Source organism: Phodopus roborovskii, unplaced genomic scaffold (genome assembly GCF_943737965.1).
Source record: "Phodopus roborovskii unplaced genomic scaffold, PHOROB, whole genome shotgun sequence".
In the NCBI taxonomy this organism is placed as follows: domain Eukaryota; kingdom Metazoa; phylum Chordata; class Mammalia; order Rodentia; family Cricetidae; genus Phodopus; species Phodopus roborovskii.
In genome coordinates, this window is record NW_026126412.1 from 4,183,217 (window position 1) to 4,209,445 (window position 26,229).

The window sequence follows — 26,229 nt, forward strand, 5'->3', positions numbered from 1 at the left end:
TTTGTGTGAGCTGTTTTTCTTTCAGATACATTTATCTCTTCTATTATCATAGCTCTGCATTTTCTAGAATATCATACAGTTGAAATCATCACAGTGTGTAGTTTCTGTAGATTTTCTTCTTTGGACATTTCAAGTTTAAGCTTCCTTCTATGTCTTTTCATGGCACGATAGCGTTATGAATCTGTTTTCTCATGAGGTGACAGGTATAACCCAGCTAAATGATAAACATAGGTAGAAATTCATGTGCTCATAGTTGTATAGTCTGAGGAGTCTTGATAAAAGCACGATTGCTGCACCAGAACATGTTAGAAGGGCAAGGGAAGCATGCACAGGACACAGAGGACTTAACACACATACTGTTACTGACTCCTCTGGTAATCAACTCATGAGTCTCTCTTCTCATGACCTAATCACTCTTTAGATGTCAGCTCTTAATACTGTTGATCATTAATTTTCTTCTTTTTTCATATTTTTCCTTTCATTGAACATAGTCTTTTCACATACAACGTGTCCTATTTATGGTTTCCCCTCCATCTATTCCTCCCAGTTCCTTTTCACTCTTACCCTGCCCTCCAGATCCACTCCCTTTTTATCCTTCAAAAGACAGGCTTCTAAGAGATAACAACCAATCATGACAATATAAAATGTAATGTGATGAAGTAAAACAACAACAGCAAAACATATTGAAGTTAGACATAACAACCCAGCAGGAGGAAAAGAGTCCCCCCAAACAGGCACAAAAGTCAGAGACACAGTTTTCACACTCAGAAGTCCCATTAAAAGCTAATAAGTGAATCGCCATAACATAAACACAGAGGAGGGTAAAAGGGAACAGCAGGAGATACATGATCTCATGGGGAAAACTGGAAAAGGGGGTGACTCCTAAAAAAGGGGGAAGGAGGTAAACACCAAAGGAGGGAGGCGGGTCAAATAGCAATCAGGATGTCTGAAGAGCCACAGGAATCATACTATTAGGCTTATTGATTCAGAAGGCCTGTTCTCCTGGTGTCCTCCATCTCCTCTGGCTCTGCCTCCTCTTCTGTGGGACTCCCTGAGCTCTAAAGGGAGGGATTTGATGGAGACATCCTATTTAGACTAGCTTTCTGCATAATGTCTGATTGTGGGTCTCTGCATCTGCTCCAATCTGCTTCCAGAGGAAGCTTCTCTAATGACTGTATGAGCCACTGATCTATGAGTATAACAACATCATTAGGAGTCATTTTATTATTTATTTATTTATTTATTTTTGATGAGAAGTATTTGGATTTACACTAGGTATCTAGATTGCATAGTCTCCAGTTCTTAGAAACCCAAGCAGTGTCAGGTATGAGTTCTATCTCTTGGGCCTGAGGTTAAATCAGATATTGGTTAACTACTCCTACAATTTCTGTGCCACCATTGCCCAAACATATTTTGTAAGTAGGACAGATTGTAGGTCAAAGGTTTTGTGGCTGTGTTGGTGTCCATGTATCTCCATGGGCAGCCTACAAAGTATGTTCCTGTACCAAAGAGACTAGAACAAAAAGATAAGGGCTCCATGTAGGCACCAGCTTAAGTTCTGCAAGTTCAGTTAGGTGTATGAGTGTTGTTCTTGGCAATGGGGTCCCAGATGTTAGTTTTCAGAGCAAGATTTGCCTTAGCATCCCCTTGGCAAACAACTCAATTGAATGTAACCTAATGCTGCCACTGGAAGCCTCACCTGGCTTCAAGAGATGGCCATTTGAAATTCCATATTCCCATTGCTAGGAGTCCTCACTGGAATCACCTACATAGATTCCAGGAACTTCCCATTGTACTAGGTTTCCACACTATCCCTCAAAAACCTACCCCCAATTACAGGCATCTCTCCCCACCCCACAAAACCTTTCCCCTATTCCTGATCCCCCTGCTCTTGCCCCTACTTGCCCCTAGTCTCCCCCTCCCAGGGAGATCCCTGTGCCGCCCCTTTACCTAGCATTTCTGGATTGACTGATTATAGCTTGGTTATCATGTACTTAACAGCCAATATCCTTTTATAAATGAATACATATCTTTTTTGGTTTGTGTTACTTCCCTCTGGATTTTGTTCTAATTCTGTCCATTTGCCTGTAACTTTTATATAATTTTAAATACTATTTATGTGCATTGGTGTTTTCCCTGCTTGTTTGGCTGTATGAGAGTATTTGATCCGTTGGAGCAGGAGTTATAGACAGTTGTGAGCTGCCATGTGGGTGCTGGGAATTGAACCCAGGCCATCTGGAAGATCAGCCAGTGCTCTTAATTGCTGAGCCATCTCTCCAGTAATAATGCCATTTCTTTAAAAAAAAAAAAAAAATAGCCGAGTAATACTCTACTGTGTAAAAGTACCCAATTTTCTTTATCTATTCTTTTGTTGAGGAACATCTAGGCTATTTCCATCTTCTGGCTATTATGAATACAGCAGCAAATGAACATGGATGAGCAAGTGTCCTTGTGGTAGGGTGGAGCATCCTTTGGTTATAGACTCCAGGAGTGGTACACCTGGGTCTCCAGGTAGATCAATTCCCAGCTTTCTGAGGAATCACCATATTGATTTCCATACTGACTGTACAAGTTTGTACTACCAGCACAGTGGAGAAGCATTCCCCTTGTTCCACATCCTCACAACATGAGCTGTAACTTGTGGTATTGATCTTAGCCATTCCGACAGGTGTAAGCTTTAATTTTCAGAGTGCTTTTGATTTGCATTTTCATGATGGCTAAGGGTGCTGAAACTTTTCTTAAAGCATTTTTCAGCCATTTGAGATTCCTCTATTGAGAATTTTCTGTTTAGATCTGTTCTCCATTTTTTAACTGGATTATTTCATTTGTTAATATCTAGTTTCTTGAGATCTTTATATATTTTGGGTATTAGTCTTCTATTGAATGTGGGATTGTTAGAAATCTTTTCCCATTCTATAGGCTCCCATTATGTGTGTCACGGACTGACCCAATTGGGAGTCTCCTCTGTGGGAGAATGAGGGCTCCGATAATTAGGTTGGTAAGGGTGTTGCGAGTGACAGACAGACATAATGCAATGAGATGTGGTTTTAATCTGTTGTAAGTTTACTTTAGTGAGAGCATTAGATATATACACATGAATTAGGAATTAAGATTTGACCCCATGCCAGGTTATACATAGTCACATCTGATGAGTGGTTACATGTTGACAACTTATCTCGAAACTAAAAGGACAGAGCAGGAAGTACCCTCTGAGTACCATCTGGCCTCCAGACAGTGGTTAATAGCTTCAGACTTAAGGTCAATTTTATTTTTAGAATTTTGTCGAGCTGACTCCTATGTAAAAATGTAGAAGTTTATAAAGCTTAATATGTTTATGACCAGTCAGGCCAGGCCAATTTGGCTGTTTTTGACCTCTTTTTAATTAATTTTTATTACGTGTGTTTTATGACTATGTATTCACATACACTTTCCTAAATACAACCTTCTCAGTCTGTATAATGTTACTTGAATCTATGTTTCCAGGATTGACCACTGGTATTGGCTAACCAACTGACATGCTCTTCCCTGGGGAAGACTGTTTCTTCTACCTTCAGTGTCCCTTAGTTCTGTAGGTCTTTGTGTAGGCTTGAGGTCTCCTGGACTTTCTCCCATCTGCTTTGGCATGTCTGTAAATATTGTCTTTGTTCAGGCCATGTTTAGGCAGTCATGTTGGTGAGACTTTCTGAGTGTATCTTCTGATATCAGTAGGAGACACAATCACAGCAAAGTCCATGATCTCTGGCCCTTATGGTCTTTCTTCCCCCTCTTTTACATCATTCCCAAGCCTGTGTGTGGGAGTGTTTTATAGATGTATCCAGTGGAACTGGGCTCTGCATTCTGAAACTCTGCATTTTTATCTCTTATGCTTTTTCTTTCTTTCTTTCTTTCTTTTTTTTTTTTTTTTTTTCTTTTGCATTTGTGAAAGTTTAGGTTTTTCAGAAACAGACGCAGAGACAGAATTTGAGGTAGAAAATGTGTATTAATTATCAGTGCTGGGAATAAGGGTGCAGCATTGTTGTTGAGTGCTTACTAAATACGTGTTAGGCCCAGATTTGATCTCTAGGACGATAGCTCTTCTCTCTTGGTCTGAGAGAAGTGTTTAATTTGCATGCATTAATTTGTCCTGTATAAGAACACAATGTCTGCTATTGGCTCAGTTACCAAATGATGGGGAAGGCCTGGGGCTGAGTGAGGCAGTGCTCTGCACCTGAGGTCAACTCCTGAAATAGTAATGGTAAGAGACGCATAGCTGGCTCTATGTCTGGCATCTGTGCAGCAGATTCCTCTTAAAATGCTGTTTGATAATTCATCTAGTGAATGCCATATTCATACCAGGTTTAAAAATATAAGTTGAGGCTCAAATTCAACAACTTTAGCCGAGTTGTTAGCAAACATGCTTATGGGATTAGAACATTTGCTATGTGCTTTTTGGCCTGTAGTTTTGCTATTTAACCGGGCTGCCTGTTTGATAGTCTGATTGTTTCTGCTTGCTTAATTTAGACTGAAGTTATATACCTTAGTATTATTACTTGTACTTTTTATCTGACATATTGACACGTATATTTGACATTTATAAAAGTGATGACTACTTGACACACTTTGGTTTTATCCAATCATGAGCATTGTATACTGAACCTGACATTTAGTTTGTACTTGTCCATAACTCTCTATTTGTGTGAAAGTGTCTAAAATGTCTACCAAATTGTTCTTTGGTTAGGCTTCAAAATTGAGAATTGTCTTAGTTCATATTCACTTTTTAAATGTCAGATTTAGCCTTCCAAATAGAAATCTGTAGTTTTCTAGTCTTTTCTGTTGAATTTTCTTCTTTTTTGTAGATAAAATGTATAATCTACAAGTTTATTTCTAATTTTGGCAACTATGGTAAAGAAACAGCAATGTAATACTGTTTTCTTTTAAAATTGTTTTATTTGATATTTCTTTTTTGTTTGTTTGTTTTTGTTTTGTTTTTTGAGGTATTTCTCTGTAGTTTTGGATCCTGTCCTGAAACTTGCTTTGTAGGTCAGGCTGGCTTCTAACTCTCTAACAGAGATCCTCCTGTCTCTGCCTCCTAAGTGCCGGGATTAAAGACGTACACTTCCACTATCTGGTTTGTTTAGTGTTTCTTAACTTGTAGCTTGTTCTTTTTGATTTGTCAAAGCATTGTGGGGAACAATATGGAGTGATTTTTATCAGTCTTAATGCCACACAGCACACTGAAGATAATGAGACAGTTTTAGTTGACAACTTTAGGTAATTATATCCAACTTCCCCAAAACTCCAAATTTTAATAATCCTAGTAATAGAAATTAGTGCATGAGTGTATGAACCTTCTCATAAAGTATTGTTATTTTGGTGAAGTACCTGGGCTGATTGGTAGACTAGATCATAGGCAAATGTTATAAGAGTTGGAAGCCCATCTACTGTTTAATATCTAGGATTCTTTTACTTCCTACTATCAAGGATTTTTGACATCTATAAGATATGTCTCAATTTTTTCTGCCCTTGTCATTTGTAAAGATAACTTAAGAAAACTGTATAAGAGGAATTGGTGATCTTGTGATCATTGTCAGAACAATAACATTCTTTGGGCAAAAATTTAAATAAAAATTGAATGTACATTATTGGTCTTTGTGTAGGTAGACTTATTAATAATTTTCTTGTTTCATCAGAAGTCACTTAAGAAGAGTGACAATAAATTGAAGAATTGCCTCCATTGGATTAGCCTGTGGGGTATTTTCTTGATATGGGAGGGCCTCTACCCCTCTGGGCAGTGCTACACCTGTGCAGGTGGTCTTGGGCTGTATAAAAACCAAGCCACCTTTTTCCACAGTGTTCCCTGACCCCCGAGGGGTCTGTTGGAGACATCCCATTTAGGGCTGAGTATTTCAATACTCTCACTCTCTGCATATTGTCTGGCAGTGTATTTATTCTCATCTGCTGCAGGAGGAAGTTTCTCTAATGATGGTTTATGCTGATATATTATTTAATAAATATTGCCTGAAGTATCAGAAAGTAAAGCCAGCCTCACTAGTTAGATATAGAAGCTAGGCAGTGGTGGCACACATCTTTAATCACAGGACTCAGGAGACAGGCAGGTGGATCTCTCTGAGTTCAAGGCCACCCTAGCCTTTACAAAAGTGAAGAGTAACAGAGCTCACACCTTTGATATCAGCACTTGGGATCACATGCCTTTAATCATAGCACTAGGGAGATGGAGACAGAAGCATATGGCTGGGCAGAGAAAGGAATATAAGGAAGAGGAGACAGGAATTCAGAACATCTTGCATCCGAGGATTCATGGAGACAGGATTGCCATCTCAGCTGGGTAGAGATAAGAGCTACTGGCTTGGCTCCTTTGCTTTTCTTATCTTTAGTTTGAAGCTTGAACCCCAACATCAGTCTCTGGGGTTATATTTTTTCATGTTACAGTGGTTGAGCAAGATCCTTATCTATGAGTATAGTAGAATGTCATTAAGAATCATTTTATTGCTAAGTTCCTTTATCATAACAATAGTATTTGGTTTTACTCTATGTCTCTGGGGTATCTAATCTCAGGTTCTTGTTCATCCAAGCAACATCAGGTCAGTGTTTTATCACAGTAACAGAAACAAACTAATACAATGTTTTGGAAGGATTGTAAAATAAATGAATTACTGTGAAATTTAGTTTGCATTTTATTATGATTTTTTTCATTATAATCTTAGCATTCAAGTCAACATAAAGCTGATTTTTGTGGTGTTTTATTTTTGTTTGTGTTGTGCATGTAAGTGATATATATTACCTTCTTGTATGTACAGTAGATCACTTTTAGTATCTTAGAATTCTGAACACAAGTTGTTAGGAACTCAATTATTTCTGTTTTTTTTTTAAATATAGTCTTAACATGTATCCCAGTTTGGCCTTGAACTAATGATCCTCCTTTGCTAGTCTCCTAAGTCCTAGGACTAGACACGACTAGTACTACCCCACTCAGTTTTGTTTTGGATTTTATGTTTTGTTCATGCTAGTTCAGTACCTAGTATATACTAGCACAGAGATTCAAAACCTAGATTTCTCATCTGAATCTATTAAATCACCATACAAGGAAAGTAAGGTTTTATTTTAGATGATTTGAATTATGTGTTTTTACTCAGATGCAATCTCTTAACTGGTCATAATTGCACTCCTTGTAGAAACTGTGTTCTGTATCTGTTCCAGACTGTTACCTTCATTATTCTGTGTCTCCCTCAGTGCCCACCTGAATGTCCATACATGCTCACTGCTCACACCCCAGAACCCACCTGAATGTCCATACATGCTCACTGCTCACACCCCAGAACCCACCTGAATGTCCATACATACTCACTGCTCACATACCCCAGAACCCACCTGAATGTCCATACATACTCACTGCTCACACACCAGAACCCACCTGAATGTCTATACATGCTCACACACATACACTCTGGAACATATGCATTTTCTCCATGTAGCTTTTCAATTAGATGCTGCTTAGCATGAGTCTGAGCCATCCTCTATGAAGTGCCGCATCCCTTTTCCAATTGTAATTTCTCTAGGTCTTTATTTCTTCATAGATTCCTAGTACCAGTGTGCTTGGTGAACTATCATTTGCAAGTCTGCTGTCCTGACATAGATTCTTTGTGGCCTGGCTCAGTTCAGACCAGTCTCAGTGTTCTGAGAGCATGAACTCAATTTTACTTGTTCTGGACCATATTTTTTTGGTTTGCTTCATTATTTCATTTAAAAATTTAAAATTACATTTGTTTATTTATTTACTTCACGTGGTGTATGGAGACATATGTCATGCATGATTGGAGGTGAAACATCTCCACAAATTTTCTCCTTCTGCTGTGTGGATCATACTCAGATCATCAGGCTCTGAAGTGTCATTCTGCCTGCCGAGTCACCTGGCTGGTTCCTGTTGCTGTCCTTGGACTGTCCTGTAGTTGACTCAAGCTTTGTACCATTTTTTAATGTCTGACATTGTCCTTCATTATTCTTTGCAGTCTTGAAAGGGCAACCTTGCCCATCCTTTCTCCATACAGTTGTCCTCTGTCCTTCTACCCACACAAGAGTTTTCATTAATCATTTATTGAAACATTTTTGGAGAAAACATAATTGTCCCTTTCAAGGAATTTGTTGTTCTTTGCCTATTTGTTGTCTTTTTGCCTTGCTAGTAATATTTTAAAGTTATTTTGTGTAGATTTTGCATTCATATGAATTTTTAAAGCCCTTTCCTTTTACAAAAGAGATCTTTTATTTTTATTATATTATACTGCTGTGTAGTTGTTTGTATGGTAAATACATGATGGTTACTAATTTTATCTTTCAATTTTTGTTCTAATTATTCAAGAATTTGTTTTTTAGTTTTAATAACAATTTTGAATTATTGAAATAGTTGACTATATTGGCTTTTCTTGATAAACTATTATGTCACTTCACGTAACAATGACTTCAGTGTGCCTGGGAAATGGCTAAGTGTTTAAAGCGTTTACTAACTGTTAACATGAGGACCCAAGTTTGGATCCCCAGAACCCAAACCAGATATGTGTAGCAGCCTGCCAGTGAGCCCATTATCCCAAAGGCTAAATTGAGGCTCCACAATGCAAGCTGGCCAGCTATACTAGCTATGCCTATGAGCTCTGGCTTCAGCTGAGAGACCCTGCTTCAAGATGTCAGCCTTGGACTTACATATGTGTTCACACATGTGTGCACTCATACACATGTGAATGCACATATCCCTTTGCAGATACTACACATACACACACCTGAGAAAATGGTAACTCCATACTCCATCACCCTCTCTTTTTCTCATTATATGCCTTCTCTCTCTCTCTCTCTCTCTCTCTCTCTCTCTCTCTCTCTCTCTCTGCTTCTTTCTTCCCTTTGAGGCAGAGTCTCCTGTGGTTTTCCTAGTTTTTATATTAGCTGTTCTGAAAGTCAAGGTGAAATACTAGTTGATGTAATCGATAGTGTTTGCTTCTCCTGTTACCCAGATTAGTTACTCATTTTATGGACCATATTTTGACTGTTCATTTGTGTATTGATGATATGAGGGAAGTATCACTGTGTCTAGTTTGCAGTTAATACCTGCTTAAGACCAAAAAAATTTGGAAAAATAGGCCCTGTAGTATCTTTCTGTACATTTTATTTGTGCTTACACCATATTTTGATCAAACAGGGAAAAATAAATGTTCTACTGTTCTGTTTTTTGAAATTCTGACTGGATACAGATTACACATGGAAAATTGTTTATAGCTTTATTCTATGTAATGGATTCTCTGTTGGACTCATAGAAAGGAAGAAATGATAATTGCTTTGTGTAGTTCACAGAATGAAAGTGCAAAGTGAGGTGTTTTGCATTCAGTTTGTACTGTAACCATTTCTAGAAACCCACATTTACACAGCAGTGGTTATCATCCAATATGCAGTGTGTCAGCTATGTTCTAGTTCACATCAGTGAGCCTTCCACTACTCTATTCCCTATAACCTAGGGTCATCTGAGAGGAGGGAGCACAATTGAGAAATAAGATCTGGCTGGGGTCAAACCTGTAGGGCATCTTCTTAATTGATGGGAGAGTATGTCTTAGTTACCGCTCTATTTCTGTGAAGAGACACTATGACAGAGGCATAAACACTTAAAAAAAAGAATTTGATTAGTGGCTTGCTTACAGTTTTAGAGGGTTAGTCCATGATCATCATGGCAGGAAACCGACAGACATGGTATTGGAGCACTGAGAGCTTTACATCCTGGTCTGCAGGCACAGGGAGGGAGGGAGCGAGGGAGGGAGAGATGGGGGGACGGAAGGGACTGGGTCTGGCTTGGGATTTTGAAACTTCAAAGCCCACCCCAGTAACACACCTTCTCCAACAAGCCCATGCCTCCTAATCCATCCCCAATAGCACTAAATGGTACTAAATGGGTACCAAGCATTCAAACATTTGCACTTTCAATGTAGGTTTTTCTTCTTCTTGTTCACTCTCAGTTTTTGAGGTGTTGTCTTGCTATGTAGCACAGGTTGGCCTCAAACTTGTAATCTACGTTTCTCAGTGTAATTGCTAGGATTATGGGCATACACTACTATGTCTGGCTTTGATGTTATTTTTATTATGTGTACTCTAAATAGAAGTACTCTAATAGAAGTATATGTTGCAGCTTTTTCTTACAAATTTCAGGATTAGTTACTTTATACATTAGATGAGAACATTCTGACCTTCCAAATTGCACATACTTACAGTTTACATTAAATTTCCCACTTTCAAAATTACCTGAAGATTTAAAATATGAGATGATCCTAACTGAGGAAAAAGGATTATGCAGTCTAGGCTACAAAGACAAAGTGTGTCTCAAACATACATAACAGGCACATGCACCAGCAAATACTGTTGGCCAATTAAGGAGCAAAGATTAGTCCGGCAAGTTTACAGGTAATCTGTAGGTTTAAGATTTTGTTTGGTGATATTTGTGCTATAACAATAACAGGTAGAAGCTATTAGCTGAGCCAGATGACACATAAATACTGTCATTTGAAGCAGGCAAATAATAAATTTTGAGATATGGGCATCCACAAAGTAGAGTGGCAAATCAAGGTATGAAGTTATTCTCTTTCTCTTGTAGGTGCTAGGAAACTTTCATGAAATAGGTAGGGTTTGGGTAGAGCTTAATTTATGGCTTTCATTCATTCTAGACTGTTCTGAAGATCGATGTCTGTTTCCTTGAGCTATTTACTTTTCTTATCAATTTGGATAAGCATGGCACAAGCCCAGCAGGGAGGTCCAGATGAAAAAGAAAAGACTACAGCACTGAAAGGTACATACTTAAATTACCTTTTCAGGAAAATTTCACCATGCACAGTGAAAAGGTAGAAATACTTAGGTATTCTTTGTTCATTTCAGTCGTAAAATAAGAATGCCAGTGCTTAAGCTATTTGCATGTATTTATATTGCTCACAGCAACCATTCCAATGCCTGAAATGAATCATAGACTCAAGAATTCACAGAGGAAAGGATTCTCAATGCTCTTCTGCTCAAGGTCATCATTTAATGGCAAAAAAAAAAAAAAAAAAAAAAAAAAAAAAAAAAACCCTTTCAAACCCTTTCAATCAAGATTAGTGTCTTTACCACATTTTGCCAAATTGACTGTCACATATTCTGGCCTTCCTGTCTTCTGCCATTATGTTAACTTGGACTGGGGATATTTTGTGCAAGCCCTTCTATATTAATACCTCAGAAGGAATTTGTCTTCATGCAAGGGAATTATGATTTCTAGATGTTTTGTGTTTCTTTTCTGCTATCTAATATAATTTTATCTCTAGAGGAAATTAGTACCCAGATTTTAACTGGGTAATTAAAATGCATCAATAATTTGTACTTGTGTTGTTATACTTAAAATTTGAAATGTCATCCACAGCCTGTGTTGCTGTTCTGAAGACTCTGGAGCTTTAGGAGGCAGGCTTTTCTGTGGAAGCAGATCACTAAGGATGGTCTTAAGGGCAGTTCCTGTTTCTGGTTATGACATACTCTCTTAGTTCTCTGCTCTGCTGCTCTGTGGCTAGCCCACTGTCATTGTGGACTGAGCATTCCTCTGTGCCTTCCCCACTGTGATGGGCTGACATTTCCTAAGACTGTGAGCTGAAGCATACCTTCCTTCCTGAGGTTTCTGCCATGTATATGGTCATAGCAATGTGTGCAGCAGCTATCTTGGCCTCTCTTTTTCAAAGTCATTCTCGGGCAGATGTGGAACAAAGCAGCATGTTTTCAAGTTCACTGTATATCATCTTGATCTTTCCTTTAGAGGTGCTGTTCAAAGGAATAGTGGAACTAGCGCTTACCTGCTGAAAACAAAGTGACCAAGGTGATTGTTGGTTTTGAGTTTCACAGTCTTCTCACAGCCAGAAAGTGGTTGATAGCTTGAGTTAGGTTTGTAACAAGGGGTGAATATACAATTACTACACTAGTGTTAAGAGATAACGTCGTTTGCTGACATACAGAGAAAATCATTCATGTAGAAATAGTATTTAATGTTGTAGTCCTCATTGAAATCACCTAGACTAACAGTGGGCCTACAAAAGAGAGGTCTTATTTACTCTGGGCAGAAGAGGAGCACACAGAATCACACAGAAGAGGAGCAGCTAGTGACAGAGACTAGACGATCTTCCCTAGATGGTTACGCTGGCTCCATCTAAATAGATTGTGTCCCCATCTTTCTTAATGTGAAAATTTGATTACCAAAGTTGTAGCTCATAGGCAGTATATGAGCATGGGTTGACTGAGGGGAATTTTGAAGGCAGTATCATGATGTTACAGGAATAGAAATAGACCTATCTGAATTTTAATTCAGATTTCCCCTTTTGCCCAATGTAAATTTCTCAACTACTGTTTTTTGTTTTTTTATTTTTATTTTTATTTTTTATTTATTTATTTTTTTCTGAGACAGGGTTTCTCTATGCATCTTTGGAGCCTTTCCTGGAACTTGCTTCTGTAGACCAGGCTGGCATCAAACTTACATAGATTCATCTGCCTCTGCCTTCCAAGTTTTGGGATTAAAAAGTGTGCTCCACCAATGCCTGGCTTTTCAACTACTCTTATCTTTCTCCTAACAATAGGAATAATAATGCTTATTGTATGTAGAATTGTGAAGAGTAATGATGGCTTCATACTGTTGATACAGTTGACCTTAGGACAACATGGTTTTGAACCTCATAGCCCAATTTATGTGTCAGGTTTATGGCCTTTGTTTTGTTATTTAAGACAGTTTGAAAAATCTTTTCAGGATTCTTTATATGATAGAAACATTTTTTTAAAAAAAGTTTGGTATATTATAATTACATAGAATATATTTTGAAGTAATAGTCTGTTTTATTATTTCCACAAAATATATCCAAATATGTTATAAAATATTAAACTTATGCACATAATACAGGGTGTACATGTACAAGTTTGTGTGAAGAAAACTGTAAACAAATACAGACATAAAATGTTAAATCATGTCATAAAATTAACTATTGTACTACTACAGAAATTTGTTTCTACTGTTAACCACTGTGATGAATTCAATTGTTTCAAGTGTCTACTTACAATGTCACGTGACTCATCTCTGTGGTCTTTTGGGTTTCAGTATAGTTTATAAGTTTTAGGCATGATTCTTGGTGTTTCCTGAATGGTTTTCAATTTATATAATACATAGAACATGTATAATACAGGTCATTACCATGGACAGTGACACAGGGAGCAGTAGTCCAGGCAGGCTAGCCTCCATATTGCCTGCGTTTGGAACATGAAGGTTATGCAAAGAAGGTTTGAGAAATATCAAAATGGCTCAGTGTAGGAAACCCACATGCTTTAATATAAAAGAGTATCATCAAAAAGATGTATAAGAACAATGTCAGGAAGTACCTGCACAATGTAGGAAATAGAGATTGTGATGTTCCACAAATGTTACATGCACTGATGGTGTGCCAGCCCAGGACAGTAGATAAGTAGTAGGCTGTAACAATTATAGATATGGTATGCCGTCTACTACATAGGAGCCATCTATAGAATTATCAGAGTGGGAGAACTGGGAAAAGAAATGGATCCAAGAATGCTCTGGAGGCTCATTTCCAATGGTGCTTGCTCTTCAGGGTCTCAGCTTGTTCAAGTCATAATCAGTCATCTCAGCATGATTATCTTCACAGCCTCACTTTAAGCCATGTGCTTTTGTGTATGTAGTACATATGTATATTCATGTAGGTATGGAGGCCAAAGGCTGGTGTTGAGTATTTTCTGAAATTACTCTACATCTTATGTTTTTTGAGACAAGGTTCTTTGCTGAACTTGGAACTTTTGATTTAATTGGACTGGTGGCAAATAAAACTGAGCTGATGTCTCTGTCACCCAGTGCTATAGTCACAGACACATACATGTCTGTGTACCTAGTTCTTAATGTTGGTGATGGAAAACTGAACTTGGGCCCTCCTGCTGCTGCAATAAGTGCTTTAACAAGGGAACCATCTCCTCAGACCTGTTTTTCTGCAATTTTTAAAAAATAGAAAGCACTAAAACCCAATGCAGTTAGCCAATCCATCTTTTAGCCCTGATTATAATTCAGTAAATTTACCCCCTGCTTTTCCCAGTCTTATTGATGAAGGCTTTGATCTAGAAATTTTTGTCTTCCAGTAGACTTTTATCCATCTATGTATCCGTCTGTGTATGTATTATGTATGTATGTATGTATGTATGTATGTTTGTATCTATTTATATCTATCTATCATTTATAACAATTCTTTATTTTTTAAAATTCTAACATAATTACATTGGTTTTTCCCCTTTTCATTTTTTTCCCCGAACTGCTTCCAGGTATACCTCCTGTGCTTGGTCAAATTCATGACACACACAGACTCACTCTCTCTGTCTCTCTGTCTCTCTATCTCTCTGTCTCTGTCTCTGTCTCTCTCTCTCCTAAATATGTAAACACAGTCTGTTCAGTCTGTCACGTTATCTGTGTGTATGTGACACTAGGCTGATCTCTCCCACTGATATGTCCAGTACACATTCTTGCACCTAAGACTCAGGGGTCATTGCAGAAGCAGAGGCAAAAAGACTGTACAAGCCACAGGGAGTTTTCTGTAAGAGAGGCTGCATCAAGGAAGATCAGCAAAACAGCTTCCTAAACAAGACCCAAAATGAAGGACATCAAGAGATGTAATGACTTGGAAGGAGAGAAGCTCCTGGGGCCTCAACCCTAGACAAGAACTATTTCAACTGGAGAATGCCAGGAGTGGGAGAAATGGTCTTCTCCAGAGAAGCGCTCCCCACTCCCCACCCCTATGGGTTGTCCAGTAAGCTTTGTACATGAGAAGCTGCATATTATGGACCCGAGTCATGCAGATTTTGTTAGTTTAGGTTTGCAGTGTTCTCCCAAGCCCATGCATCAAAGGCTTGGTTTCCCACATTACACTGTTAGAATATGGAAAAATTAATAAGAGGCAGACCTACAGGAAGATTTTAGTCGTTGTGCCGTGTTTCCAGAAGAAGATGGTAAGACTCAAGTCTCCTCTTTGCTTCCTGCCAACCATGAGGAAGCAGCTTCTGTTTTATGCTTTTGCTGTAGTGTACCCTGGTCAACAGTCAACTGTCAACACTGTCAACTGAAACATTCAAACTATAATCTAAAATAACATTTTCCTCCTTTAAGTTATTTCAGATATTTTGTAATAGTATTGGAAACCTAACTATTGTAGCATCTTGCCCTGTGTTCATGTGCTCTAACCTGCTGGCTGTTGGTATTCTTCATGGAGCTGTGTCTATGTGATCTGTCTTTCTAGCTGTTGTTATTCCTCATGGACCTGTGTCCATGTGATCTGTCTTTCTAGCTGTTGGTATTCTTCATGGACCTGTGTCTATGTGATTTGTCTTTCTAGCTGTTGGTATTCTTTATGGAGCTGTGTCTATGTGATCTGACTTTCTAGCTGTTGGTATTCTTCATGGAGCTATGTCTATGTGATCTGACCTGTTAGCTGTTGGTATTCTTCATGAATAGAAAACCCTAGGTAGTTACCAGTCTGGAGTAGATAAGAAACATTCTGGAGTTGACATAAAATCTGAAGCTCAGGCTTCAGGAATTATACTGAATGATATTCAGACGTTAAGCCAGCCTTGCATTCCCGTGATAAGCTCTGTCTGGGCCTGTCTTATTATCCTTTCACACACTGCAGATTCTGTTCTGAATTTATTGATGATTTGTATAACTTTCTTCATAAGGTTGGCACTGCTTTTGATGTGTTAATATTGACTTCTTAAAATGGACTGGGAGGTGTTTTCTGTCTGATTTTTTTGTGGAAATAGTATGATTTCTTCTATTTTTTTTTTAAACTGTCAGGTGTTTTGATCTAATTTGTTTTTTGTGGAGTGTTTTGAAGTTTTAATATATTTATTGAGTAGATATAGAACTATGTGATAATTTTTGGTTGGTTTTGTCAGATAGTTTTGTTTAATAAGGAAAATTCTCATTTTTACCACAGTTGAATTTATTGGCATAATATTCCTAGCATATGTCCCCTGGAAATACTAGTCTTTTTTTCTTTTTCCTGATGCTCTACTTAGTGGCTTATCATTGTATTTATAAAGCTATGATCTGTTTTTGCAAGCCTTAGGTTTTAACCAAATTTTCTTTTTCTTCTTTTTTTTTTCATGTTTCTGGGATTATTTAATTTTGTTTCACAGCTCTTCAAATGCTTATGTGATGTCTTAATTACTTTTCTATTACTGTGAAGATACTGTAACCAAGACAACTTATACAAGAAAACATTTAATTTAGGAAACATGGTTCCAGAGGGTTTGAGTACATGATCATCATTGCAGGGATTGGGCAGTGGACAGCAGGGAGCAGGGGGTAGGCAGTGGGCAGCAGGGGGCAGGCAGTGGGCAGCAGGGGGTAGGGGACAGGCAGTGGGCAGCAGGGGCAGGCAGTGGGCAGGCAGTGGGCAGCAGGGGGCAGGCAGTGGACAGCAGGGGGCAGGCAGTGGACAGCAGGGGGCAGGCAGTGGGCAGCAGGGGGCAGGCAGTGGACAGCAGGGGGCAGGCAGTGGGCAGCAGGGAGCAGGGGGCAGGCAGTGGACAGCAGGGGGCAGGGGGCAGGCAGGGGGCGCGTGCTGGAGCATGGGAGCTTAGATAGACCCTTATCTGAAGGAAGCAGGTCAGATTAACTGGGACTGGTGTTGGTTTTGGAACCTCCAAGCTTACCCGTAGGTCACTGACCTCCTCCAACAAGGCCATTGTTGTTCCCAGATAGTTCCATCAATTGGGGACCAAATATTCAAGCATGAGGGCCATTCTCATTCAAACCACTCCATTCTACTATTGCATCCCCATAGGCCTATAGCAATATTATAATGCAAAATGTAATTTAGTTCAACTTTAAAAGTTCCCATAGTCCTTCAGGGTTAATGCAGTTTAAAAGTCCAAAGTCTCTTCTTTTATGAGGTTACAATTAAGGTAGTCTCTTAATTATAACCTTATATAAAATAAAAAAGCAAATTTCCTATTTCCAATATACTATAGCATAGAATATAGATTACCATTCCCAACAGAGGAATAGAAACAGTGAGAAAATGCTGGACCAAAACAAGATCAAAACTCAGCAGGCAGACTCCAACTCCTGTAACTTCATGTCTTATATCAAGAGGCCTAGATGGCTGTGTCCTTTTAGCTTTACTGACTTCTTTTTCTTGGACTAGTCCCACACCTTGTATAAGGATCTCCCAGGTACATATCCCCAGCTTCCATACCTCCAACAACCAGGGATCTTCAACATCATCCAGGCTCAATTTTGACAGCTTCACACTATGACCTTTCAGAGCCTACAAACAAGGACTCCCCTGCCATAAGCCTAGCCTCAGTTCCTTAACCAAAGGGGAATATTCCACAACCCTTTATGCTTGTCTCCCTCATAATACTAAACCACATGGTCAGTGTTGGGAAGTTTGGCTTCAAGCCTGGCCCTCTCCTTGAATCACACTTGATAAACTTTTCCTTGTACATACTTTTTCTCCTATTCCATTGGAGAACTGGCTGAGCCAAAGGACCTTTATCCTACCACTTGCCATTATGATTGTAGTTGCTGTTGAGAAGTAGAAAATCACTTAGGCCTTTTCCTTTCATAAATTGCGGGATTAGGTGGGTGCCCTAGGGCACCATCCCCATCACTCCATTTAGCATCCTCCTTTCTTACATCAGCACAGGCCTAGGTTCCAACATTAAATTTCCTGGAGCTCTTTCACTCTTTAAACTGCATTTTATATTTCTTCTTGTCCTGTTGCTCTTTTTCATTGTAGACCTGATAAGATCAATTACTGATAACTATACAACAGACTCTTATTAGACCGTGTCTTAGTTAGGGTTACTATTACTATGAAGAGATAGTATGACCACAGCAACTCTTATAAAGGAAAGCATTTAATTGGAGGTAGATTAGAGGTTCAGAGGTTTAGTCCATTATTGTCATAGTGGGAAGCATGGCGGCACACAGACAGACATGGTACCAGAGAAGGAGCCAAGAGTTCTACATCTTGATTGGCAAACAGCAGAAAGAGAGAGAGCCATTGACCCTAGCTTGAGCTTTTGAAGCCTCAAAGCCCACCACCCCTAGTGACATACTTCCTCAAATAAGGCCATACCTACTTCAACATCCTAATCCTTTCAAATAATACCATTTCCTATGAGCCTGTGTGATGGGAGATGCCATCATGTATATATGTTTCTCATACTGGTTAATGAATACAGCACTGTTGGCCAATAGGAAGGGAAGATAGGAGGGACTAGGAGACAAGGAGGAAATAGGAAGTAGTGAGTAAGGAGTCAAGATGGAGAGTCTGGAGAGAATTGAACTGCCAGCCGCCTCTCGCTGGTAAGACCACGTGGAAATACATAAAAATGGGTTAATAATTAAGACAGAGCTAGCCGATAAGAAACAAGTACCTGGCCAACAGAATTATATCAAATACAGAGTCTTAATGTGTTATTTGGGGTTGGCACGGCGGCGGGACAAGACCAGGCGGCGGGCAGAAAAACCCTACACCTTACACCTGTGGGGACATTTTCATTCATTCAAACTACTACAGACTGTTTGAAAATCTTCTCTGCTAACAGAATCAGTCCACAGGTAGATTGTAGGACAAGGACAAAAAGCAGCTTTTTTTTTTTTTTTTTTTTTTTTTTGCCAAACTATCACAAGAATATGTCTAAGTCTAACCCAGTTGCCAGTACTGTTCCCCTGTGGCACCTCTTGAGTTGGGCATCCGTAACCCACACCACATTGCTCTCAGCACTACTGTATTCCAAAGTCCTGCTAGAATGGCCCCTTAATCACAGTGTAAGATGTTCAACCATTTTCCTAGTTCAAAGTCCCAAAGGCTTCCACAGTCACCAAAAATAAACCCAGCATAGTCACAGTAATAGTCCACTTCTTGATACCAATTTATGTCTTAATTACCCACATTTTGTTTTTGAAAGCTCTGAAAAAATTTTGAGATTATAATTATATAATTATAATTTATTTACATTACTCCCTTCCTTCAAAACCCTGACATATACTTCTATCTGCTGTTGTTCTTCAGATTTATGGCCCCCCCTTTTTTTAACTGTTATATCTAACTAACTATAGCATGTTCAGTTCATAACATGTTATTTGTATGAATGTTTTCAGTGTTTACCATTTCACACATATTTACTTTTATATTGCTGTGACAAAATATCATGACCAATGCAGCTTATGGGGGAAAATTTTAATTTGGTTTGATAGGGTTAGAGTCCATAGCCATCATGGTAGGGTGTATGGTAACAGGTAGGCAAGGATGACACCAGATGTAGCTGAGAGCTGACACCTGGCTCCAACGCACAAAGTAGAAAGAGCTACTTGGGATGGGTGTTGACCTTTGAAACCCCAAAGACCACTTCCAGTAACACACCTCTTCCAACAAGACCACCTTCTAATCCCTCCTAAATACTTCCACCAGTTTGGAACAAGTGTTCAAATATGCAAACCTATGGGGACATTCTCATTCTAGCCACCACAGGGAATTTATGTCAAGACTTACTTGGGAAGACATATTAATACCTGACTTACTGAACTCTGAATTCTTTAGCTTTAGGAAGCAATATGCATTCATAGAAACGTCACAAGTTTGAACTTTAGTCATTTCTCCAGCTAGCTGTAATATGTATCATGTTAATAGCTATCATATGTTGTTTAGGTTTGTTGAAAATAGATTCTGGGAGTAAAAAGTTTTTTATTGTTCCAAACTCCAGCCTGTTTTTTTTCAAGAGGCTTCCAAAACTTCCTGTCTCAGGGCAGGCTGACCCCTAACTCTGTAAAGGAAAACAGCACACTGCTTAACAGGTGTTAAAAACAATACTACCTTTAGAACCGCTAGAAGTTAAAACATTTCCAACCAAGGTTGCTATTGTTTTGTCTTATCCCATAAACACAACTGCAGAGGGATTGAGGAGCCGGAATCTCAGCAATAGAGAGACTGCCTCTTCCCTAGTGGCTTTCTGCTGGGTGCTGTACATGTGATTTGACAATGTCTTGCTATCTAATGCTTTCTATATGCTGCTTGGTATTTGTTCTTTTAGTTTTGCTTGCTATCTGCTTAAAAAAAAAATCACTCCTTGTGAGTAAGGTGAACACTCCTCCATTGCTGGTGGGTGTACAAACTTGTACAGCCCCTTTAGAAATCAGTATGACAGTTTCTCAGAAAATTGGGATCAATCTACCTCAAGACCCAGCAATCCCACTCTTGGGCATATACCCAAAGGATGCACACTCATATCACAAGGACACTTACTCCACTATATTCATAGCAGCATTATTTGTAATAGTCAGTACCTGAAAACAACCTAGATGCACTTCATCTGAAGAATGGATAAAAAGAATGTGCTACATTTAAACAGTGGAGTATTACTCAGTGATTAAAAAAAAATGACATCTTGAAATTTGCAGGCAAATGGATGGATAGAACTAGTAAACAAACAAACAAACAAGAAAACCACCCTGAATGAGGTAACCCAGACCCAAAAAGAGAAAGTTGGTATATACTCACTCATAAGTGGATATTATATGTATAGAAAAGGAAAGCCAGGATGATCCACAACCTCTGAGAAGGTATGTAACAGAGGAACCTAAGAGAAACATGCGTGAATGCCCCTGGGAAGGGGAAATAGATAAGATCTCCTGAGTAAATTGGGAGGGTGAGGATGAGGGGATGGGGGGGGGTAAAGGGGAGGGGATGAGACCAACAGGATGGTTGAATTGGGTGTGGGATGGAGGAGAGAGTAATGAAAGAGATATTTTGATAGTGGGAGCCATTATGGGGTTAGGGAGAAACTTGGTGATAGGGAAATTCTCAGGAATCCACAAGGATAACCCCAGCTATGACTCTAAGCAATAGTGGAGAGGCTACCTTAACTGCCCTTCCCCTGTAGTCAGATTTTGATGGCTGCCTTAAAATGCCATCATAGAGCCTCCTTCCAGTAGCTGATAGAAGCAGAAGTAGAGATCCATAGCTAAGCACTGGACAGAGCTCTTGGAGTCCAGTTGAAGAGAGGGAAGAGGGATTAAATGGGATCAAGATCATGATGGGGAGACCCACAGAGACAGCTGACAGGAGGTAGTGGGAGCTCACTGACTCTTGACCATCAGCTAGGGAACCTGCATAGCACTGAACTAGGCCTCTGAATGTGGGTGACAGTTCTGTGGCTTGGGCAGTCCGTGGAGCCACTGGCAGTGGGACCAGAATGCATCATTAGTTCATGCCCTGGCATCTTGGAGCCCATTCCATGTGGAGGGATACTTTGCTCAACTTGATATGCTAAACTTTGTTGACTCCCCATGGGAAACCTTACCCTTTCTGAGGAGTGGATGGGGCCCTAGATAGGTGGAAGAGGAAGAGTAGGAGGATTGAGGGGGGAATGTGGTTGGCATATAAAATGAAAAAAAAAAAACTTTAAATAAAAATTCCTTCACAGGCAATTTAGTCAATTGCTGATATAGTCTACAGGGGTGGCTTATGGAATGAATGGGTCAGTGAGTAGAGCTGCTCATGGGCAGGCCTGTTTATCTGGATCCCACAAGGTGGCAGGAGAGAACTTCTTGAGAGCATTGTTCTCTGCCCCTCAGGTACAGGGGTGTGTTGTTCTATACATTGATGCTGGGCTCCACATAATGCGCTGATCTTTGATTACAGCCTATTGTGGGATTCTGTAAGGATCTGCTTCTTGGAGGAGGGGTAACAGCTGCATCTCTTTGTGGGTATGAGGGTTAGAATGCAGTTGAGAATTATGCTGCTCTCATAAGGCCATGGTAGTAGGTTCTCTTCTAGGATCCATGACTCCACTACCCCAAGTAGTTGGCTAAGTTTTCAGTGACTGTTGAGAGAGGAGAATTAACATTTCCCAAGATGAGCCCTTAGTTGGTTATCCAATACAAAATGGTTAGCCATGAAATCCTGTACACACAAGCCATTCTAAGTGGCTCAGCAGGATATATACATACATACATACATACATACATACATACATACATACACACACACATACATTTTCAATAAGAATGCAAGGGGGAGTGAGAGTGTGAGATGGAAAAGCTTAGAGGAAGGGGGTCATAGGAGTGGTTGGAGGGAGGATAGGAAAAGTTGCAAGGGATGTAATTATATTGTAATTTTAAATTTAATCAAAATAAATAATAAGTACTTGAAGCATAAAAAGATGTTAAATTTCGTGGGTTATGTAAATGTAAATTAGGTTGAATTGATATTTAAAGTATTTTATGCCTTTATCTGTTTTCTGTGTTTTTGCTCCATTCATTAATATGAAAAGGTGTTGAGACCTCCAGCTTTAATAATGGATTGTTTTCTAGTTGTTTTAGTTATTTCTGGTCTTCTTCAGCATTTGCCCATGGTTCAGATACATTTTAGATTGTTACACTTTTCTGGAGAATCTACGCTTCCACATTATGACATGCATGTCCCTAGTTTTCCTATGTATTTGCTGTTTTATCTCCTTGAAGTGTACCTTCTAATAATATGACAGCTGCCGATTAAAGTTTGATTGGTGTTTGCATGTCAGTGCTTCTAGTCCTTTACTTTTAACTTTATCTGTCATTATGTGTAGCTATCAAAAAATAACTCTGGATTGTTTTTTGTGAAATTGCTTTTTTATTTGGGGTGCTTAGGCCACTTCTTTATAACTGTATGTTGAGATGTTTGTACTGGTTTGAGCTGTTTGTACAGTCTTTCTTCATTCACTGTGTACATTGTTTAGTGGTATTGTGCTAGTTTGAGGTGTCTGTCCTTCCCTCTGCTTGAACTTTTTTCCTGATTTCACTTGACTAGTCCCTTTTTCTATTAAAAGTGTTAAAAATTGTAAAAATTGAGGACGGTTTTCCAGAGAAGCAAAATAAGAATTTTATACCACAGAGTTTTGTATCATTTAAGACCCGGAAACATGTTGTTAGGCAGTGTCATAGTTGTGTGAACATTACAATGTACATAAACAAATCTATGTGGTATTGTTTATGGTATATATGGGGGGGTCTGTCTTTGAGGTGATATATATAGTGATGATTCAGTGTGTATGTGTACATGTATGTGCATATGTACATGCATATTACATGGAGGGCAAATGAGCATGAGATGGAGAGGAAATGACATATAGGGAGAGGGAAATAGAATGAGAGAGTGTGTGGGCACTATGGTAGTTTGAGAGTCAGGTAAAAGCTGTAATAGACTCATGAGTCTGAGTTCACAAGAAAGCCTTCAGTTTATTGGATATAGTTAGCTTGTGCAATTGACCCCAAGTTTCTGGATCAAAATGATACAACTAGTCAGGTGGCAGTGGCACATGTTTTTAACCCCATCACTTTAATCCAGGCAGAGGCAGAGGTCTGCAGATGGAGTTCTAGGACAGCCAGGGCTGTTACACAGAGAAACCCAGTAATGAAACATCAAAAGAAAAAAAAAAAATACCTTTATGGTAATGTCTAGAATAGTTTTTGACCAAACAGCTGGGCATAATAAATTGACACAAAAAATTTAATTCTAGTAAACAGATAATAGAGTTGCCATATATAACATCTCTTAGGCACACAATTGTCCATATTATTAACATCTGACTTTGCTTTTGCACATTTGTAAAATTTATCAATAGTCATACATTGTTAGAAGTTATTATATTGGAGGGGATTATTTTTTTTGCATTTTACTTTTTCTTTATTTTTCTTTTTTCTTTATTTTTTATTTTACATATCAATACCAGTTCCCTCTCCCTCCATCCCTCCCTCGCTTCCTCCTTGCCACCTCCCTCCCTCTTTCCCTCCCGCCCTCCCTCTTACCCTGTCTTCCACCCTCTCATGTCCTCTGCCCACCCTCCCCTCCCATCCCCTCCACTCCACATTTAGGGTAATGCCTTCCAGGAGGGGTCATCTAAACTGTCAAGTTATTTGGAGTAGGGACTAGGCCTTCTCTCCCGTCTCTAGGTTAAGGGAGTATCCCTCCCAAAGTCCTTTCGTGAACCATCCTGATTCCACTGTCCGAGGTCCCTTAGACTGCTCAGGCCTTGTAGCTGAGACCCATGTTCAGGGGGTCTGAGTCAGTCCCATGCTGGATTCCCAGCTATCAGTCTGGGGGCCCATTAGCTCCTCCTTGTTCAGGCCAGCTGTCTCTATGTATTTCTGCAGCTTGGTCTTGTCCTCCCTCTATGCATCTGGATTCCAGTTTGGCTCAGTGTTTAGCTGTGGGTATCTGCTTTTGTTTCCATCAGCTACTAGATGAGGGCTCTATGATGGTGGATAAGTTAGTCATCAATCTCATTATCAGAGAAGGGCATTTATGGTAGCCTTTCCACTGTTGCTCAAATTGTTAGCTGGGGTCAGTCTTGTAGGTCTCTGGACATTTCTCTAGGTTCAGTTTTCTCTTCAAACCTATAATGGCTTCTTCTTTTATGGTCTCTCTCTTTCTCTCTCTCTGTCTCTCCCCCTCTCTCTTTCTCCCATCATCTATCTATTCCTCCCCTGACTAAATCTTCCAGTCCCACTTGGTACTTTCCTTTTCTCCCCTTCTCATTCTCCTAGTTCCCTCTCCACTCACTGCCCCCCCTTATATGCTCAGGAGTTCTGGTCCCTTTCCCCTTCTGTGAGGGACCTTATATGAATCTCTTAGAATCTTCCTTGTATCCTAGTTTCTCTGGTGGTGTGAATTATAGACTGGTGATCCTTTGCTCTATGTCTAAAATCCATATATGAGTGAGAACATACCATGTTCCTCTTTTTATGACTTGGTTACCTCATTCAGGATGATGTCTTCAAGTTCCATCCACTTGCCTGCGAATTTCAAGATTCCATTGTTTTTTTTTCCCCGCAGTGTATTATTCCATTGTGTAAATTTGCCACATCTTCTTTATCCATTCTTCAGTTGAGGGGCATCTAGGTTGCTTCCAGGTTCTTGCTATTACAAATAATGCTGCTACAAACTTAGTTGAACACATGTCTTTGTTGCATGGATGTGGATCATTTGGGTATATGCCTAAGAGAGTGTTTGCCGGGTCCTGTGATAGACTGATTCCCATTTTCCTGAGGAACCGCCATACTGATCTCCAAAATGGCTGTATGAGTTTGCACTCCCACCAGCAGTGGAGGAGTGTTCCCCTTTCTCCACATCCTCTCTAGCATGAGTCATCATTGGTATTTCTAATTTTAGCCATTCTGGCAGGAGTAAGATGGTATCTCAAAATTGTTTTGATTTGCATTTCTCTGATAGCAAAAATGTCGATCACTTTCTTAAGTGTCTTTCAGTCTTTTTGATTTCCTCTATTGAGAGTTCTCTATTCAGTTCTGTACCCCATTTTTAATAGGGTTATTTGTTATTTTGTTAACTAGTTTCTTGAGTTCTTTGTATATTTTGGAGATCAGCCCTCCATCAGATGTAGGATTAGTGAAGATCTTTTCCCAGTCTGTGGGCTGCCATTTGGTTTTGTTAAATGTGTCCTTTGCCTTACAGAAGCTTCTAAGTTTGAGGAGGTCCCATTTATTGTCTATCTCAGTGTGTCTGTGCTACTGGAGTTAGGTTCACGAAGCAGTGTCCTGCACCAATTTGTTGAAGGGTATATCTCACTTTCTCTTCTAAGAGGTTCACTATGGCTGGATTGATGTTGAGGTCTTTGATACATTTGGACTTGTTTTGTACATGGAGATAGATATGGGTCTATCTGCAGTCCTCTACACGCTATCATCCGGTTGTTCCAGCACCATTTGTTGAAGATGCTTTCCTCCTCCCCTTGTATACGTTTAGCTGTTTCGTCAAAAATCAGGTGTTCATAGGTGTGTGAGTTAATGTCTGGATTTTCAATTCAGTTCAAATGGTCTACTTGTCTATTTTTATGCCAATACCAGGCTGTTTTCAGGACTATAGCTCTGTAGTAGAGTTTAAAGTAGGGGATGGCGATGCCTTCTGAAGTTCCTTTATTGTACAGGATTGTTTTGGCTATCCTGGGTCTTTTGTTTTTCCATATAAAGTTGATTATTATCCTTTCAAGGTCAGTGAAGAATTGTGCTGGGATTTTAATGGGGATTATATTGAATCTGTAGATTGCTTTTGGTAAGATTCCCATTTTTACTGTGTTCTACCTATCCAAGAGCATGGGAGATCTTTCCATTTTCTGTTATCGTCTTTAATTTCTTTCTTTAAAGACACAAAATTC

At 39.3% G+C, this 26,229-nt stretch overlaps 1 protein-coding gene across 3 annotated transcripts in view; it reads left to right on the top strand.

Moving 5' to 3' along the window:
• The window catches only part of Fam172a (family with sequence similarity 172 member A), a 377,012-nt gene that overhangs the window by 14,328 nt on the left and 336,455 nt on the right, over positions 1-26,229 (top strand). The window contains exon 1 of one of the 3 annotated variants that reach the window (XM_051182788.1): positions 10,690-10,810. The exons of 1 other annotated variant lie outside the window; for it this stretch is intronic. In XM_051182788.1, coding sequence (XP_051038745.1) covers positions 10,705-10,810 — 106 coding nt within the window. In that variant the 5' untranslated portion in view covers positions 10,690-10,704. Of the gene's footprint in view, positions 1-10,689; positions 10,811-26,229 lie in introns of those variants that run through there. One more of the 3 variants, XM_051182790.1, reaches the window with a different exon arrangement.